The sequence below is a fragment of the Ranitomeya imitator genome, chromosome 1 (assembly GCF_032444005.1).
Source record: "Ranitomeya imitator isolate aRanImi1 chromosome 1, aRanImi1.pri, whole genome shotgun sequence".
NCBI lineage: Eukaryota > Metazoa > Chordata > Amphibia > Anura > Dendrobatidae > Ranitomeya > Ranitomeya imitator.
In genome coordinates this window covers 333,384,086-333,400,158 of record NC_091282.1, presented here as the reverse complement: position 1 = coordinate 333,400,158, position 16,073 = coordinate 333,384,086, and the positions used below count along the sequence as shown (strand labels likewise).

At 46.1% G+C, this 16,073-nt stretch overlaps 1 protein-coding gene across 5 annotated transcripts in view; it reads right to left on the bottom strand.

Annotated features, from left to right (window-relative positions):
* The window catches only part of GIT2 (GIT ArfGAP 2), a 103,172-nt gene extending 88,310 nt beyond the window's left edge, over positions 1 to 14,862 (bottom strand). For 3 of the 5 annotated variants that reach the window (XM_069759283.1, XM_069759267.1, XM_069759304.1), the window contains exon 1: positions 14,672 to 14,841. In XM_069759283.1, the coding sequence (XP_069615384.1) occupies positions 14,672 to 14,723 (52 nt within the window). In that variant the 5' untranslated portion in view covers positions 14,724 to 14,841. Of the gene's footprint in view, positions 1 to 14,671 lie in introns of all 5 variants that reach the window. The other 2 variants (XM_069759275.1, XM_069759293.1) reach the window with 2 other exon arrangements.
* Positions 14,863 to 16,073: the final 1,211 nt, after the last annotated feature.

Below are 16,073 nucleotides of genomic sequence, written 5' to 3'. Positions count from 1 at the left end.
CTCCTCTAGGTCGCTGTCACTACAGACAGCTGGATCAGGAGGGTTAAATGCCTGCAATTGGTGCTAGAACTGATCGTGGGCGTTGCTGCAGGGTGTCAGCTCTCACACAGAGTTGACATCCACAGCCAATAACTGCGGCACTCATCGAGAGGCCGCGCAATTGTGCCACCATGCATATACTGCTGTTTGCGGGAACGACATGTCGGGAAGGGGTTAATAGCTGCTGTAAAAAAAAAAACAGATTGTATACAGATGGCAAGAGAAAAAAAATCATTTCACTTTTCTGGATGAAACTCTGAACGATTTCTTATACACCTGTGTGAACCTGTCCTTACAGTGAAAATGTGATGGTTTACATTAGGTTGATGCCTATAAATCATATCTCAAAGAAGAGAAAAAGCAACATGCAGGGGATAAAGGGGTAAAATAAATAAACTGGGGATTTGTGTGTAGAAGATCTACATTGCATTTGCTCTAGGCATTTATCATGCCTGGTAATGGTGTTGCCGATCTCTGATAACCCCTTTAGGTTTGTTTTCAGTAGGAAATCAAAAAACAGTTTAACGAACGAACACTAGCAACTGTGTGCCAGCACGTGTTTCCCCTTACACTTGAGATTATGTAGCAAGATGTAAAAAAAAACAAAAACAAGAGGAAGTTGATAATTTGACAAAATGCAAAAAAATAAATACCGGTAAATTAAAAGAAAAATAAAACTCATTAAAGGGGAACCTGTCACCCCCAAAATCGAGGGTGAGCTAAGCTCACCAGCATCAGGGGCTTATCTACAGCATTCTGCAATGCTGCAGATAAGCCCCCGATGTATCCTGAAAGATTAGAAAAAGAGGTTAGATTATACTCACCCAGGGGCGGTCCCGCTGCTGTCCGGTCCAATGGGTGTCATGGTCCGGTCCGGGGCCTCCCATCTTCATAGGAGGAAGTCCTCTTCTTGTCTTCAGGCTGTGGCTCCGGCACAGGCGTACTTTGTCTGGCCTGTTGAGGGTAGAGCAAAGTACTGCAGTGCGCAGGTGGCAGGGCCTCTCCGACCTTTCCCGGTGAATGCGCACTGCAGTACTTTGCTCTTAACTCAACAGGGCAGACAAAGTACGCCTGCGCCGGAGCCACAGCCTGAAGACAAGAAGAGGACTGAAGATGGGAGGCCCCAGGACCGGACCGCGACGCCCATCGGACCGGACCGCAGCGGGACCGCCCCTGGGTGAGTATAATCTAACCTCTTTTTCTCATCTTTCAGGATACATCGGGGGCTTATCTACGGCATTACAGAATGCTGTAGATAAGCCCCTGATGCTGGTGGGATTAGCTCACCTTCGATTTTGGGGGTGACAGGTTCCCTTTAAGTATCTGGGTGCCCCATGAAGCAAAGTTCACAATATTCTTCACAGCAGAACATAGGGTACAAATAAGAAGCCCTGTAAAGATCTGAATAAGGGCCACAAGAACGATCTCCGATTTGTACAGAAATAAGATCAGTATCAGTCTTGCAATATGTCACTGCTCGGTCAGCACAAGCCTAACTCCTCTGAATCATGTCGTTACTGTAGTGGTGTATATACTCCATACAGACATGGCCTGAGTTTATTATTCAATCGCTCTCATTCCATTTTTTCACATAACAAATAGACATTTTACAATAAACATAAGAACCCCGGCCGTGCAGAGCCCCAACAAAGGCAATTAAGCCAAGATTTTGCCACGAATATCTCAAAACAATATGAGTAATGGCCTGAGTTTATGATTAGCTGGTGCATGTACAGAAATGACAGGTGCCCGGCCACTTGCCCGCCTTCCATAGGTTCAAGACAAGACTGCATCGAGTGATTTCATGAGCATGACTGAGTCAGAAACCACACCCGGGGCCAATGGGGTACAACACACACAACAATACTAGTGACCAGGGCAATGGGCGCGACACTCGCCATCCCCACACTCACAAATCACAACTGCAGGGAGAATTCTTTTTCCCCACTTTTACTTCCTGTGTCATGCTTTGAACATTTCCTAAATTGCCACCCTTTTCCCCAAAGTCCACCCTAAGTTGTAAGGAGGAAAGAAAGCTTGAGTATGTTGGAGTGCAAAATGCCCGATCTTTTCTTAAACTAGTGGTGGGTGGCTGCATCTTACTCCCCTCCACCCATCGGATGAGAAGAATATATATGGTCAGCCCTGATTCTACACACAACTTGTGATGGATGCATTTTTGGAAACTATTTTGATAACGTTCAGAATATATTACTGCTACATAGGACTTTTCCTTCTTGTCCATTACATAACCCTTTCTCACGCCACAGCTAAAGCAGACATATTGAAGTAGCAGCCTTAGGCCAGGGTCACATAAGCAATGATTCTCTCATGCAAGAGAATCGGGCAGATTATGCATATGACTCTCGGCTCCAACTCTGCTGCGAGCATGAAACAAGTGTCATGCTTCTGTGCTCCGATCCTTTCGCATAAGAGCATCGCAGCACAGGTGCTGAGGAGACGGAGAAAGTAATTTCTCCATCTCCTCCATTGGTGAGTCCGCTGTAAATGGACTGCACTCATCAAGGGGTACCGAATCACGCGTTGTGGTGGCCGCCAAACTCTCTTGTAGGACCTACTCAGGTATACTGTTACTTGATATTCGCAATTTGCTTTGCCATTACAATCTGGTCTGTGTGTAATGTACCAGGACATTTATATTATCACTAGATGGTAGCCCGATTCTAAGGCTGGGTTCACACTGCGTTAGTGTGACGCGTTTAATGGACTACGTTACACCGCGGCATAACGCGGTGCAACATAGTCCGTTAACGCTGCCATTACTTTCAATGGCGGACGCATCGCTAGCGCCCGCCCACAATGGGCGTGCGCTAGCGATGTGCCGTCATTGAGTGACGGACCCGAGACACGGGCTGCAGCGTTTTCGGGTCCGTCACTGCTAGCGCAGATGGAGCTATCAGATGCTCCATCTGCGCTAGCGCTGTGCAAACGTCGGCACTTGCGCTAGTGCAGTCCGTTTAACGGACGTGTTGAACGGACTGCACAACGTAAGTGTGAACTTAGCCTAACGCATCGGGTATTCTAGAATACGTATGTAGTTTATTTATGAAGATTTTAGAATAATACATTGAATACACCGGACTGCGCCTGTCGCTGATTGTTCGCGGCCGGCCACATAGTATATAGCACAGCCACGTAGTATATAGCACAGGCACGTAGTATATAACACAGCCCAGGGAGTGCATAACAGCTCACATAGCATATAACACAGCTCACATAGTATATAACAGCCCACGCACGCAGTATATAACAGCCCACGCACGCAGTATATAACAGCCCGCGCAGTACATTGCACAGCCCGCGCAGTACATTGCACAGCCCGCGCAGTACATTGCACAGCCCGCGCAGTACATTGCACAGCCCGCGCAGTACATTGCACAGCCCGCGCAGTACACTGCACAGCCCGCGCAGTACATTGCACAGCCTGCGCAGTACATTGCACAGCCCGCGCAGTACATTGCACAGCCCGCGCAGTACATAGTAATGTGGGCATCATATCCCTGTTAAAAAAAAAAAAAAGAATTAAAATAAAAAATTGTTATATACTCATCTTCCGGAGCCCCCGGATCCAGGAAGCATTTACCGACGCTCCTTGCGCGCACCGCTCTCAAGACTGCATTGCGTCCTTCAGAGAGGAAGAGGACTAGAACTCTAGTGCCACCTATTGGAAGTAGCAATCCTAATTCAGCCAAACCAGATCTCCACTTTGCACTGACGAGGGGCAGTACCCCGAAACACAGTGTCTGCAAATTGAGATTCTGGTTTGGCTATTATCCTAAGTCATGTGACAAGGCTCGTTAAAGGGTCGACATTGACTGTTAGGATTGCTACTTCCAATAGGTGGCACTAGAGTTCTAGTCCTCTTCCTCTCTGAAGAGACAATTTGCATAATAAAGCCATAGTATGTGTGAGTTGACTATTTTTCCAATTACATTGTCCTCACTTTTTCAACATTGTGGTATTACTAGCTCTATCTCTGGACTTTTAAATGATACACATTGATTCTTTTGTATGCATGTTGGATTGTAGGGTACTACACGGGAGTTCACTACTTATCCAACTTCATTGTCCTCACTTAAAGATGTGGTCCTCTACAATGTACACTGCTCAAAAAAAAAGGGAACACTTAAAACAACAGAATATAACTCCAAGTAAATCAAACTTCTGTGAAATCACACTGTCCACTTAGGAAGCAACACTGATTGACAATCAATTACACATGCTGATGTGCAAATGGAATAAACAACAGATGGAAATTATTAGCAATTATCAAGACACCCTCAATAAAGGAGTGGTTCTGCAGGTGGGGACCACAGACCACATCTCAGAACCAATGCTTTCTGGCTGGTTTTGGTCAGTTTTGAATGTTGGTTGTGCTTTCACACTCATGATAGCATGAGACAGACTCTACAACCCACACAAGTGGCTCAGGTAGTGCAGCTCATCCAGCATGGCACATCAATGCGAGCTGTGGCAAGGTGGTTTGCTGTGTCTGTCAGCGTAGTGTCTAGAGGCGCTACCAGGAGACAGGCCAGTACACCAGATGTGGAGGGGGCCGTAGGAGGGCAACAACCCAGCAGCAAGACGGCTACCTCAGCCTTTGTGCAACGAGGAACAGGAGGAGCACTGCCAAAGCCCTGCAAAATGACCTCAAGCAATCCACAAATGTGCATGTGTCTGCACAAACGGTTAGAAACCGACTCCATGAGGATGGTCTGAGTGCCCGACGTCCACAGATAAGGGCTGTGCTCACAGCCCAACACCTTGCAGGACGATTGGAATTTGCCACCGAACACCAGGATTGGCAAATTCGCCACTGGCACCCTGTGCTCTTTACAGATGAAAGCAGGTTCACACTGAGCACATGACAGAGTCTGGAGACGCCGTGGAGAACGATCTGCTGCCTGCAACATCCTTCAGCATGACCAATTTGGCAGTGGGTCAGTAATGGTGTCGGGTGGCATTTCTTTGGAGGGCCGCACAGCCCTCCATGTGCTCGCCAGAGGTAGCCTGACTGCCATTAGGTACTGAGATGAGATCCTCAGACCCTTTGTGAAACCATATGCTGGTGCAGTTGGCCCTGGGTTCCTCCTAATGCCAGAGCTCATGTGGCTGGATTGTGTCAGCAGTTCCTGCAAGATGAAGGTATTGAAGCTATGGACTGGCCCGCCCGTTCCCCAGACCTGAATCCGATTTAGCACATCTGGGACATCATGTCTCGCACCATCCACCAACGTCACGTAGCACCACAGACTGTCTAGGAGTTGCTGGATGCTTTAGTCCAGGTCTGGGAGGAAATCCCTCAGGAGACCATCTGTCGCCTCATCAGGAGCATGCCCAGGTGTTGTAGGGAGGTCATAGAGGCACATGGAGGCAACACACACTACTGAGCATCATTTCCTTGTCTTGAGGCATTTCCACTGATGTCGGATCAGCCTGTAATTTGATTTTCCACTTTGATTTTGAGTATCATTCCAAATCCAGACCTCCGTGGGATATTGATTTTGATTTACATTGATCATTTTTGTGTTTTATAGTTCTCAACAAATTCCACTATGTAATGAATAAAGATTTGCAACTGAAATATTTCATTCAGTGATATCTAGGATGTGGGATTTTAGTGTTTAGTGTTTGAGCAGCGTATATTGTGCACATTGATTTAAGCCTTCCAAATAAGTCTTGCAAATAACCTTATTTGCCTCTGAGCAGAGCCATCGCTGCTAGGTCAGTCCTGATCATGTGACCCCGGCTACAGCAGCCGCCATACGGTGATGTCACGTCAACTTCCACTCAAGAAGATGATCTTGCATCACCGAGGCGTGACCCATTCTCATGCAGACTGTGGCCTCTCCTCCTGATTGACTGGGATGTGGGCAAAGCTTTCCCCCTCTCCTCTGCTTTCATTGGCAGAGCCCCGCAAGCACGCGCTCGATACACCGCACGTCACAGCACAGTATCGAGCACGTGCTTGCGGGGCTCTGCTAATGAAAGCAGGGGAGACAGGGAAAGCTTGTACAGAACATGCTGGATACTGGGCTGTGACGTGCAGTGAAACACTGCCCACATCCCAGTCAATCAGAGGGGGGGTGCATGAGATTGGGTCCCGCCTCGCTGATGCAAGGTCAACTTCTAGAGTCCGAAAGTTGATGTGACATCACTAGATGTCAGCAGTGGCTACAGTCAGGGATCACATGACAACAGAATGTATTTGCAAAAAGACTTATTGGAAAAGTTTAAATCGATGTGCACAATATGTATTACAGTGGACCACATCTTCAAGCTAGTATCTTCTGAGCCATCACTTACGACATATAATGTTGGTGTATAATTATATATTACATTGCAGTAAATGCAATTAGAGATATTTACACATCTATACCAGGTGTTTTACACAATTACCTTGTGTTACATTTACGGTATGTTTTTATTAGTCATTTTTAATTGGTGTATTATTTTAACATTGTGTGTGTGCCCGTCTCCTATTTCGCTACCACATTCCCACTGGTGTATTCAATTAAGTTTTGGATATTTTTACTGTAATTATTGTATAATTTACTTTTTTATTATACTAGTGACCAAATTACTTTTCCTTTGCATTAATTTAACGGACTACAGACTACTAATAACAAAATTAATGTATTTTACAACTACAATCCAAACTGAAGAATGGCTTAAAATCTTGTTCATAAACTCAAAAGCAAACTGAAGGGAACTTCTCCTGCTATCCCAAACATTAACCAATTCAATTTTCTTCCACAATTTCAAAAAGGCCTTGCTAGATTACCGATTCCCTAGATATTTGTATCAAAATTGCTTTAAAAGGAAGCATTGAGCTTTTAAAGGGGTTTTCAGGGCCCAACATAAATTTCTACAGTCAGGCTATGTGACCGTGGGTTGCTAAATTCTGACCAAGGTGCGCTGTGCACACTGTCAGATCTCCCATCTATTTCCAGCTCAAGCGTGGAGGTCAAAAGACTAAAGGTACCGTCACACTCAGCGACGCTGCAGCGATATAGACAACGAGCCGACCTAAACTAGATCGCTGGAGCGTCGCTGTTTAGGTCGCTGTAGAGACGTCAAACACAGCAACTCCAGAACGATGCAGGAGCGATCCAGTGACGTAATGGCGACTCACTTATCGTTCTCACTGGTTGTTAGCTCAATGTAAAACATTGCTGGCATCGTTGCTTTTGATGTCAAACATGACGATATACGCCGACCTAACGACCAAATAAAGTTCTGGCCTTCTAGCTACGACCAGCGATATCACAGCGGGATCCAGATCGCTGCTGCGTGTCAAACACAACGAGATCGCTGTCCAGATCGCTGCAACGTCACGGATCGTTGTTGCTCTCGTTGCAAAGTTGCTGAGTGTGACGGTACCTTGTGATATTTGATGAGTAGCAACTTTTCCATCTTTTAATTTTCTATCGGGAGAAGCGAATGAGTATTTAGTCAGAAAAAGTATACAAATCTTATGGTCATGAGACTGGCTGCTAGAAGTGAAAGTTTTGGGTGAATCTCGACAGTCTGTAAAGTGCACACTATGAGGATTCAGATATCTGCAGTTTCAGACAGCAAAGGGCAATACAATGGATTTTACATAATTTTGCTTCCTATAAGTATAACACAACCAAATAATAATAATAATCTTTATTTATATAGCGCCAACATATTCCGCAGCGCTTTACAGTTTAACAGTTTCAAACACAACAGTCATAAGTAACAACGCTAACAATACAATAATTAAAGCGAAATAAAACGACCCTGCTCGTGAGAGCTTACAATCTACAATGAGGTGGGGAGATACAAAGTACAGGTGTGTATTTACAATGATGTATTTACAATCATGGTCCAGCCATCTTTAGGGGGTGTGGGATAGATGAAGATAGTGAATGGGCTAAACACACAAACATAACGTGACTTTGATTACTGAATGTGATAGGCCGCTCTGAACAAATGTGTTTTGAGCGAGCGCCTAAAACTATGCAAATTGTGGATGGTCCTAATATCTTGGGGTAGAGCATTCCAGAGGGTTGGTGCAGCATGGGAGGAGTCTTATAATTGGGAGTGATAGGTACGGATTAGTGCAGAGGTTGGTTGAAAGTCATTTGCAGAGCGCAGCGGTCGGCTAGGCCGATAGACCGAAATAAGGGAGGAGATGTAAGGGGGTGCCGCATTGTGGAGAGCTTTGTGGGTGAGAACAAGTACTTTGAATTGTATCCTGTAATGAATGGGTAGCCAGTGTAACGACTGGCGAAGAGCGGATGCATCTGAGTAATGACTAGCCAGATGGACGACCCTGGCTGCTGCATTAAGGATAGACTGGAGAGGGGAAGTCGAGTGAGGGGGAGGCCAATTAATAGAGCGTTACAGTAGTCCAGGCGGGAGTGGATCAGGGCGACAGTGAGGGTTTTTGTTGTCTCCATGGTGAGAAAAGGACGGATTCTAGAGATGTTCTTTAGGTGTAAGTAACACGAGCGGGCAAGAGATTGTATATGGGATGTGAAGGAGAGATCGGAGTTAAACATAACACCCAGACAGCGGGCCTGCTGCCGGGGTGTTATTATGGTGCCACCCACGGAGAGGGAAATGTCAGATTTAGGGAGGTTAGTCGAAGGCGGGAGCAGATGAAGTTCAGTTTTGGAGAGGATGAGTTTCAGATAGCGAGCAGACATGATGTTGGAGACTGCAGACAGACAGTCAGTGGCGTTCTGTAGTACAGCGGGAATAACCAAATCCCCTAACTAGTCACACCGAGTTAATATATTTAGTTTAGAGGAAATTACAATAATCACAACAGAATATCATGCACATATCATCTACTATATAATTATCTAAGGGTCACTTCCGTCTTTCTGTCTGTCCTACCGTCTGTCACGGATATTCATTGGTCGCGGCCTCTGTCTGTCATGGAAATCCACGTCGCTGATTGGTCGCGGCAAAACCGCCACGACCAATTAGCGACGGGCACAGTCCAGAAGAAAATGGCCTCTCCTTCCTCCCCGCAGTCACTGCCCGGCGCCCGCATACTCCCCTCCGGTCAGCGGTCACACAGGGTTAATGGCAGCGTTGACCGCGGTGAAACGCACTCGGTTAACGCTGCTATTAACCCTGTGTGACCAACTTTTTACTATTGATGCTGCCTATGCAGCAAGAATAGTAAAAATATCTAATGTTAAAAATAATTTAAAAAATTAAAAAATAGTTACATACTCACCCTCTGTTGGCCCCCGGATCGAAGCGACCGGTTACCGATGCTCCTCGCGACGCCCTGGTGACCGCTCCATGCATTGCGATCTTGCAAGATGATGACGTGCGGTCTCGCGAGACCGCTATGTCATCATCTCGCGAGACCGCAATGCACTCTTCAGACCGGAGCGCGCGACAATCATCGGTAACCGGCCGCTTCGATCTGGAAGGTGAGTATGTAACTATTTTTTTATTTTAATTCTTTTTTTTTTTTACAGGGATATGGTGCATACTACGTGACTGGCCAGTATACTACGTGGCTCTGGGCTGTATACTACGTGGCTCTGGGCTGTATACTACGTGGCTCTGGGCTGTATACTACGTGGCTCTGGGCTGTATACTACGTGGCTGGGCAATATACTACGTGTCTGCTGTATACTACGTGGCTCTGCGCTATATACTACGTCACTGGGCAATATACTACATGGCTCTGCGCTGTATACTACGTCACTGGGCAATATACTATGTGGCTCTGCGCTGTATACTACGTCACTGGGCAATATACTATGTGGCTATGCAATATATTACCTGGCTGGGCAATATACTATGTGGCTGGGCAATATACTATGTGGCTCTGTGCTGTATACTACGTCACTAGGCAATATACTATGTGGCTAGGCAATATACTACGTGGCTGGGCAATATACTACGTGGCTGGGCAATATACTACGTGGCTGGGCAATATGCTACGTGGCTGGGCAATATACTACGTGGACATGAATATTCTAGAATACCCGATGTGTTAGAATCTGGTCACCATCTAGTATCATTTATAAGAGCACACACCAAGATACGTGCAAACTGACTTCTAAAAATTTAAATGGATTGTACATATCTGATTGCAGAGGGCCCAACCTCTCTTCATTGCCTCTTCTGGGACATTCAGTAACTATTTTCGGCCTTCAGGTGACATACAGTTCGCCCTGTTCAATTATTTAACTCATTTTTGGCTGCGTTATTCTCCAACTTATTTCACTGTTGGATGTGTTGTCTGTTTTGGACTTTTGTCGTCACAGTGGCCCCTGACTGTTTCTTTACTTTATGCCTTTCTGTCCTGTATATTTATAAAAACAAAACTTTACATTTAAAAAAGCGTTCACGGATGGCACACGCCGCGGAGAACATGAGCTGAATTCATTAAGCTGCGTGCGCCTTCTAAAGAATTGGGTGCATTGTACTCCAGCAATTTTAATTTGGCATATTTTGGGGACCGTTCAAATGGATTTGCATTTTTTTTTTTGTACTAAAGAGTCACAAAGACCGGTTTCAGACAAACGAGCATTTTTTCTTATTTTGCGCCAAATGCATGAAACCGTGTGCACTACTTTGAAAATTATGGCACAAAAGCGAATATCACAAGAAAAAAAAAAAGACTTCAAAATGCAAATGACGAATCGGGCCCTATGTGCTTAGTTTATATTGGCAGTTTGGGTTGATAGACTCCCTTTACTGCCTGTCAAACCTGTATTTTGTGGCGTGGCTGGATATAAGTAGTAGGAATTTCCAGGTCGTGAACAGAAAATACAAAAAATGTCACATACACTCATAAGCTATAATATTAAAATCCCCTGCTGTCTATTATGTTGGGGCATCTCACGCCACCAAGACAACTCTGCCCTATCAAAACTCTAAAAAGTATCCAGTGGTATCTGGCATCAGGACAACAATATCTGATCTTTTACATTAAAATTCTCGCCAAACTGTTTAGATCATTAAAAAGAAATACTAATAAACATTTTTTTCTAATATGCTGCAAATAGTTTTTCTTATTGTATTTTTTCCATACAACTAGAGTTGAGCGAATAGATTCGGAATAGGTCGCCGAATTTGAATTTGCTATATTGTTACTCTATTCCTGTCGAATTTATGTTTGATGATCGGTTCCGAACATATTCGGTCATTTCTACTCCCATTGACGCCAATGAAATTTGGCAAATATTGCAAAATTAACAGTCGCCGACGATCATAATCGGAAGGGAATTTTGAAAAATGTGCTCAACTCTACACACAACTATGGCAGCCTTTTTCTAGGATGCTCTTCAGTAGTTGCCAAGAAGGGAGGGGAACCGTGATCATCGCCTATTGTGACTGGTGGATCCCTTAGAGAAGTGTTACCTACCAATAATGAGCTGATCAGTGAGATGCAATCTCTACAGAACAGGTAGTATCAGTCTATTATCAGGCTCAGTGTAAGAACTGAAAAGTTTAAAGATTAATGAATAAAAGATTCAAGCTGAAAATGTAGTCATTTAGTGAGAACAAAATAACATTAGTGGTGTATGAAAACCAAAATCATTAATTTATTGAGAACTGGATTCTACATCACCTGAAAATTAATGTCGGAAATTGAAATCACAGGTGGATCGATGTGCATGAGCGTTATCACTGCAACTCAGTAGTGAGCATGGCCGCACAACATTTGGGCACGAGGCGGTGGATGATGTTATAGGAAATGGGGACTATCCTCCCAGATGTCAATAATCAGGGGATCAATCAGTGATCTGCTAGACCTTCTGTGACCCAGAGATGCTCAACTGGACTCAGGTCTGAGGAACATGAAGGACGGACAATGAGGTCTTGGCGATCCAGGGACTGTCTGCATAATGTCTTCATCCTGGAGGATCTTGACTACCTGTGCAACCTAAAAGGGCAGCAAGTGTCACCTCGTCCTACCAGTAGTGATAAGGACACCAGCAAAATACAGAACTAAAGAAGAATCAGTCACAAAGGATAAGATGATTGAGAGCAGTAAAAAAAAATAATGTGCTCAGAAGAACAAGCATACTGCAGAAATTTTTTAAATTTGGGGGGAAAAAAATGCAAATTGCTTATGATGTATATGGCATTTCTGATAGTGGGCAAATACAACAAATTGCCCAAAACGTAAGTGTATAACAGTATTATAGGTGAACACAGCTTATAGAGCAACAGATTGAAATGTGAGCAGCAACGTGTCAAGTGTAGAGACTTCTGCAATCTTCTTCCTGTCTTGACCAACCACGGGCTGTATATGCCACTTAAATCTGAAACTGCACACATGCAAAATACTGCGAAACAGAGGCGCTATTTACCCTGCTCTCTACAGGAGGACACGAGGATTCCCTTCTGCTGCATTCAGAGTGAAAAGCAGACCTAAAAAGGGCAACTACTGTGAAAACATGAAGAGAAGACAGTGCAGAGCAACAGGAAGGCAGGATGTCGCTACCTCACCAAGATTTCTGGCGCTCACCGAGCAGCCGTTTACATGTATCCTCTCTGCGGGGAGCGGGGGGTACACAATGCTGTAGGGGATACATCTCCTGGACACCGCACTTCCAGGTCCATGTGTGGCCGAGATCACAATACAGGACAGGCAAGGTTTACTAGGCCCTGTTCTTACCAATCTTGTATAGGCAGCTATGACAGACAAAATCTATACACTATTTATCCTCCCAATTATTATACTTTTTATACTTCCATAAACACACACACTTGTGGACAAAGAAGAGGGTCCCTGTGGAAGAACAATATATGGGCTCATTATAATGCACTATGCCACTTGCTTCAGAAGTAGAAGAGCGCCCCTTTATCTCTTGGAGCCCTGTATGGTAGCACCAATGGCGTGCCCACCTTTGAGAGATATATCAGAGCAGGGCCCCAGCCAGCTGTAACTACCTACATGTCACAGATATAGACTGTAGCGTCTAATGTGTTAAATAGAAAAGGAAACCTTCCCAAATAAGAAAAATAAGCAAGGTTACACTAGCTAAGGGCTATTCCCATCTTTAAAAGTTATTGCCTCTCCTTAGGACACATGATACCTTACAAATCAATGGGGTAAAACCAAATGGACCCTGACACATCCCGAGAACAGGGCCGTGCCAAGCCGGACATTCATTACATGAGACCGCAGGGGGGTGCACTGGGCATTTCTGTCCATCTCCAGCAGTTGCATAGAGAATGAATGGAGTGGAGGACCACATATCTGGTCACCATTCCATCCAGACCTCAGCTTTCAGCAAGTTACCGCCTACCCCGAGGATAGGTGATATTTTCTAACCATGGGAACAACCCTTTAATGGGAACCTGTCACCAGGTGTTTGCTACCCCATCTGAGAGCTGCATAATGCAGAGCCAGAGACCCTGATTCTAGAGATGTCACTGCTTTGTCTACTGTAGATCTAGCAGTTCTCTGAATGCTGAGCGCTGTATAACCCTCCCATACCACTGATTGGCAGCCTTCCGTGTGCACTGTGCATAGGCAGAAAGCTTCCAGTCAGTGATGAGGGCGAGGTTATACAGAGCTCATATATTACTCCTCAAGTGATCATCTCCTGTGATAAAACAGTGGTTGTCAAAACTATAGCAAGCAACCCAGCAAGTGACATATTGCTGGAATCAGGGTCTCTGTCTATACACCATGCTGCTCTCAGATTAGGTGGCTAAAAAGCTTGTGACAGATTCCCTTCACGGGCCATTCAAACGGCCAATAAGCACTCATTTCTGAGCACAGCCCCATGTACGCACCCCACCCGATGAATGCGCAAGAAGCTGTTGTGCCCCAAAGCCCGGAATGGTAAATATATGTCCCCTGTGCCCATCATTTCAGATTTGGTGTTTGGGAGTCCGGGGAGAATGGGTGACAACTGGGCAGGAGCTATAGCAGTCGCCATACTGATTGTCACTGAGCTGTATAGCTGACTGACAGCTCACGAGTTCACAGATAATGGGGATTCCCTTTATTATTTTACGGAGTTTCTAATATTTGGACCCAGTTTTGTGTCCATGACATATGTGGTACCCCAGGCAGGGTGGGCTGCCCACAGCTAATCATATATGTGCTGTAGATGTCAAGAAGACCTGGGGATGGGTGGGTGCCACTGTCAGCGCCATCGTACGCAGATGGAGGCCGGGGGCATTATTACGTCATGGACCCAACACTCCGCGATCAGTGCCACTTTCAGCAGCGGTCATCGGTGAGGGTCCGGCACAGACCCCCCTACTAGTCACTAGGTCAGGGGCTGCCGCACTCCGTGCCCCTTTATGCCAATTCCGTATTTATAGGGCATGTGCCCACTAGCAAGTGAACTGATGAGAAGAGTCCAGGACTGGCACAAGCGCCCACCAGTACATGGCACTATGGTAGAGGGCACGGTGCCAGGACCGTGCACAGGCTGGAAGTTTATTTCTGCACCCTGGCATGTCTATGGGGCAGTGCCAGGGTAAGTGCGGCATCACTGCCAGGACACAGTGTCACCAGCGCCCATACAACATGGAGGCTCCGCACCCCGGCCCAGAAAGACATCATGTCCTGGCCTGATGGCAGCAGCGGTGCCCACCATGGTGCCCCTCAGCCAGCAGATGACAGCCGCCCGCTTACCCTGCACGCTGCAGTCTGCGCACACCTCCAGGCTCTTCAGCCGCTTGGACATGGCGGGGAGCCGAGGGCCCGGGATTCCGCCCTGTGGAGAGGCTCGCACCGACGCTGCGGGCCCGGGACACAAAGCCGGGTGTAGGGCAGAGCGACACCACAAGCCCGGACTGCCTGTCTGACGACTAGCCCCGCCCACACGTCCTGGACACGCCCCATCCACTTCACGCGCGTCCTGGAGGCCTGTGCGGGAGCGCGCCCCCTCCCCTCCCCCCGCCGGCGCAGCACAGGACTGTGTCCCCGGTGTCACTGTAGTGTCCCCTGCACCGTGTCACCTCACGGGGGGCGGGAAGGCGCCAGGGATAATAATTCAAGGGGTTTATAAGGAAAACACAAAGATTCGAATTCAGCTCTGGCATTGTCAGCGCTATCCATTGCCTCATGTCATCCTCCAATCACTGGTCTCAGCCAGGTCACGTGGCGGGATCACCGCTGAGGCCAGTGACTGGCTGCATCGGTCACTTGAAAAATGTACAGAACGTGACCGCTGCTGGACATCAGCAAAAAACTCATCTCTTTCTAAAAGAAAACCCTCATGCTTTGGTAAAAATACCATCAGCCATTACTCATCCTCCCTGTGCCCAGCGCTGTGACTCTGCCACTGCTCCAATTATTGTGACGTCGCACCGTCAGTGCTGCAGCCAATCACTGACATCCGTCACTGCCAACATCTCCCAACGTCTGCCAACTTCTAAAACACTTTTTCTAAAAATGGGCCCAGGGCAGTACTGAGATTAAAAAATTAAACATGCTCATCTACTGGACCACTGCCATTCCTCCATACTGCTACTACTGCTGTCCAATGGCCAGTCTCCCTGACATCAGGTGACCACTAGGGCCAATAAGGGGCCATTGATTAGCTGCAGTGTTCTCGTGCCAGTAGAGCTGGCAGAACGTTTCCAGGCTCTTTCTCCTCAGATGGACTGTGGCCGCTGCAATTAACTGATTGGCTGCAGCTGTCACCTGACACCATGGGAGACCAAAGGGGACACAATAGGCCTATTTGTTTACATTTTTTTATTGTAAATAATGGACAACCACTTTAACCCCTTCACCCCAAAGCCTGTTTTCACCTAAGTGACAGGGCCAATTTTTACAATTCTGACCACTGTCCCTTTATGAGGTCATAACTCTGAAACGCTTCAACGGATCCTGGTGATTCTGACACTGTTTTCTCGTGACATATTGTACTTCATGAAAGTGGTAAAACTTCTTCGATATGACTTGCATTTATTTGTGAAAAAAACAAACATTTGTCAGAAATTATGAAATATTAGCAATTTTCAAACTTTTAGTTTTTATGCCCTTAAATTAGAGAGTTATATCACGCAATATAGTTAATAAACAACAT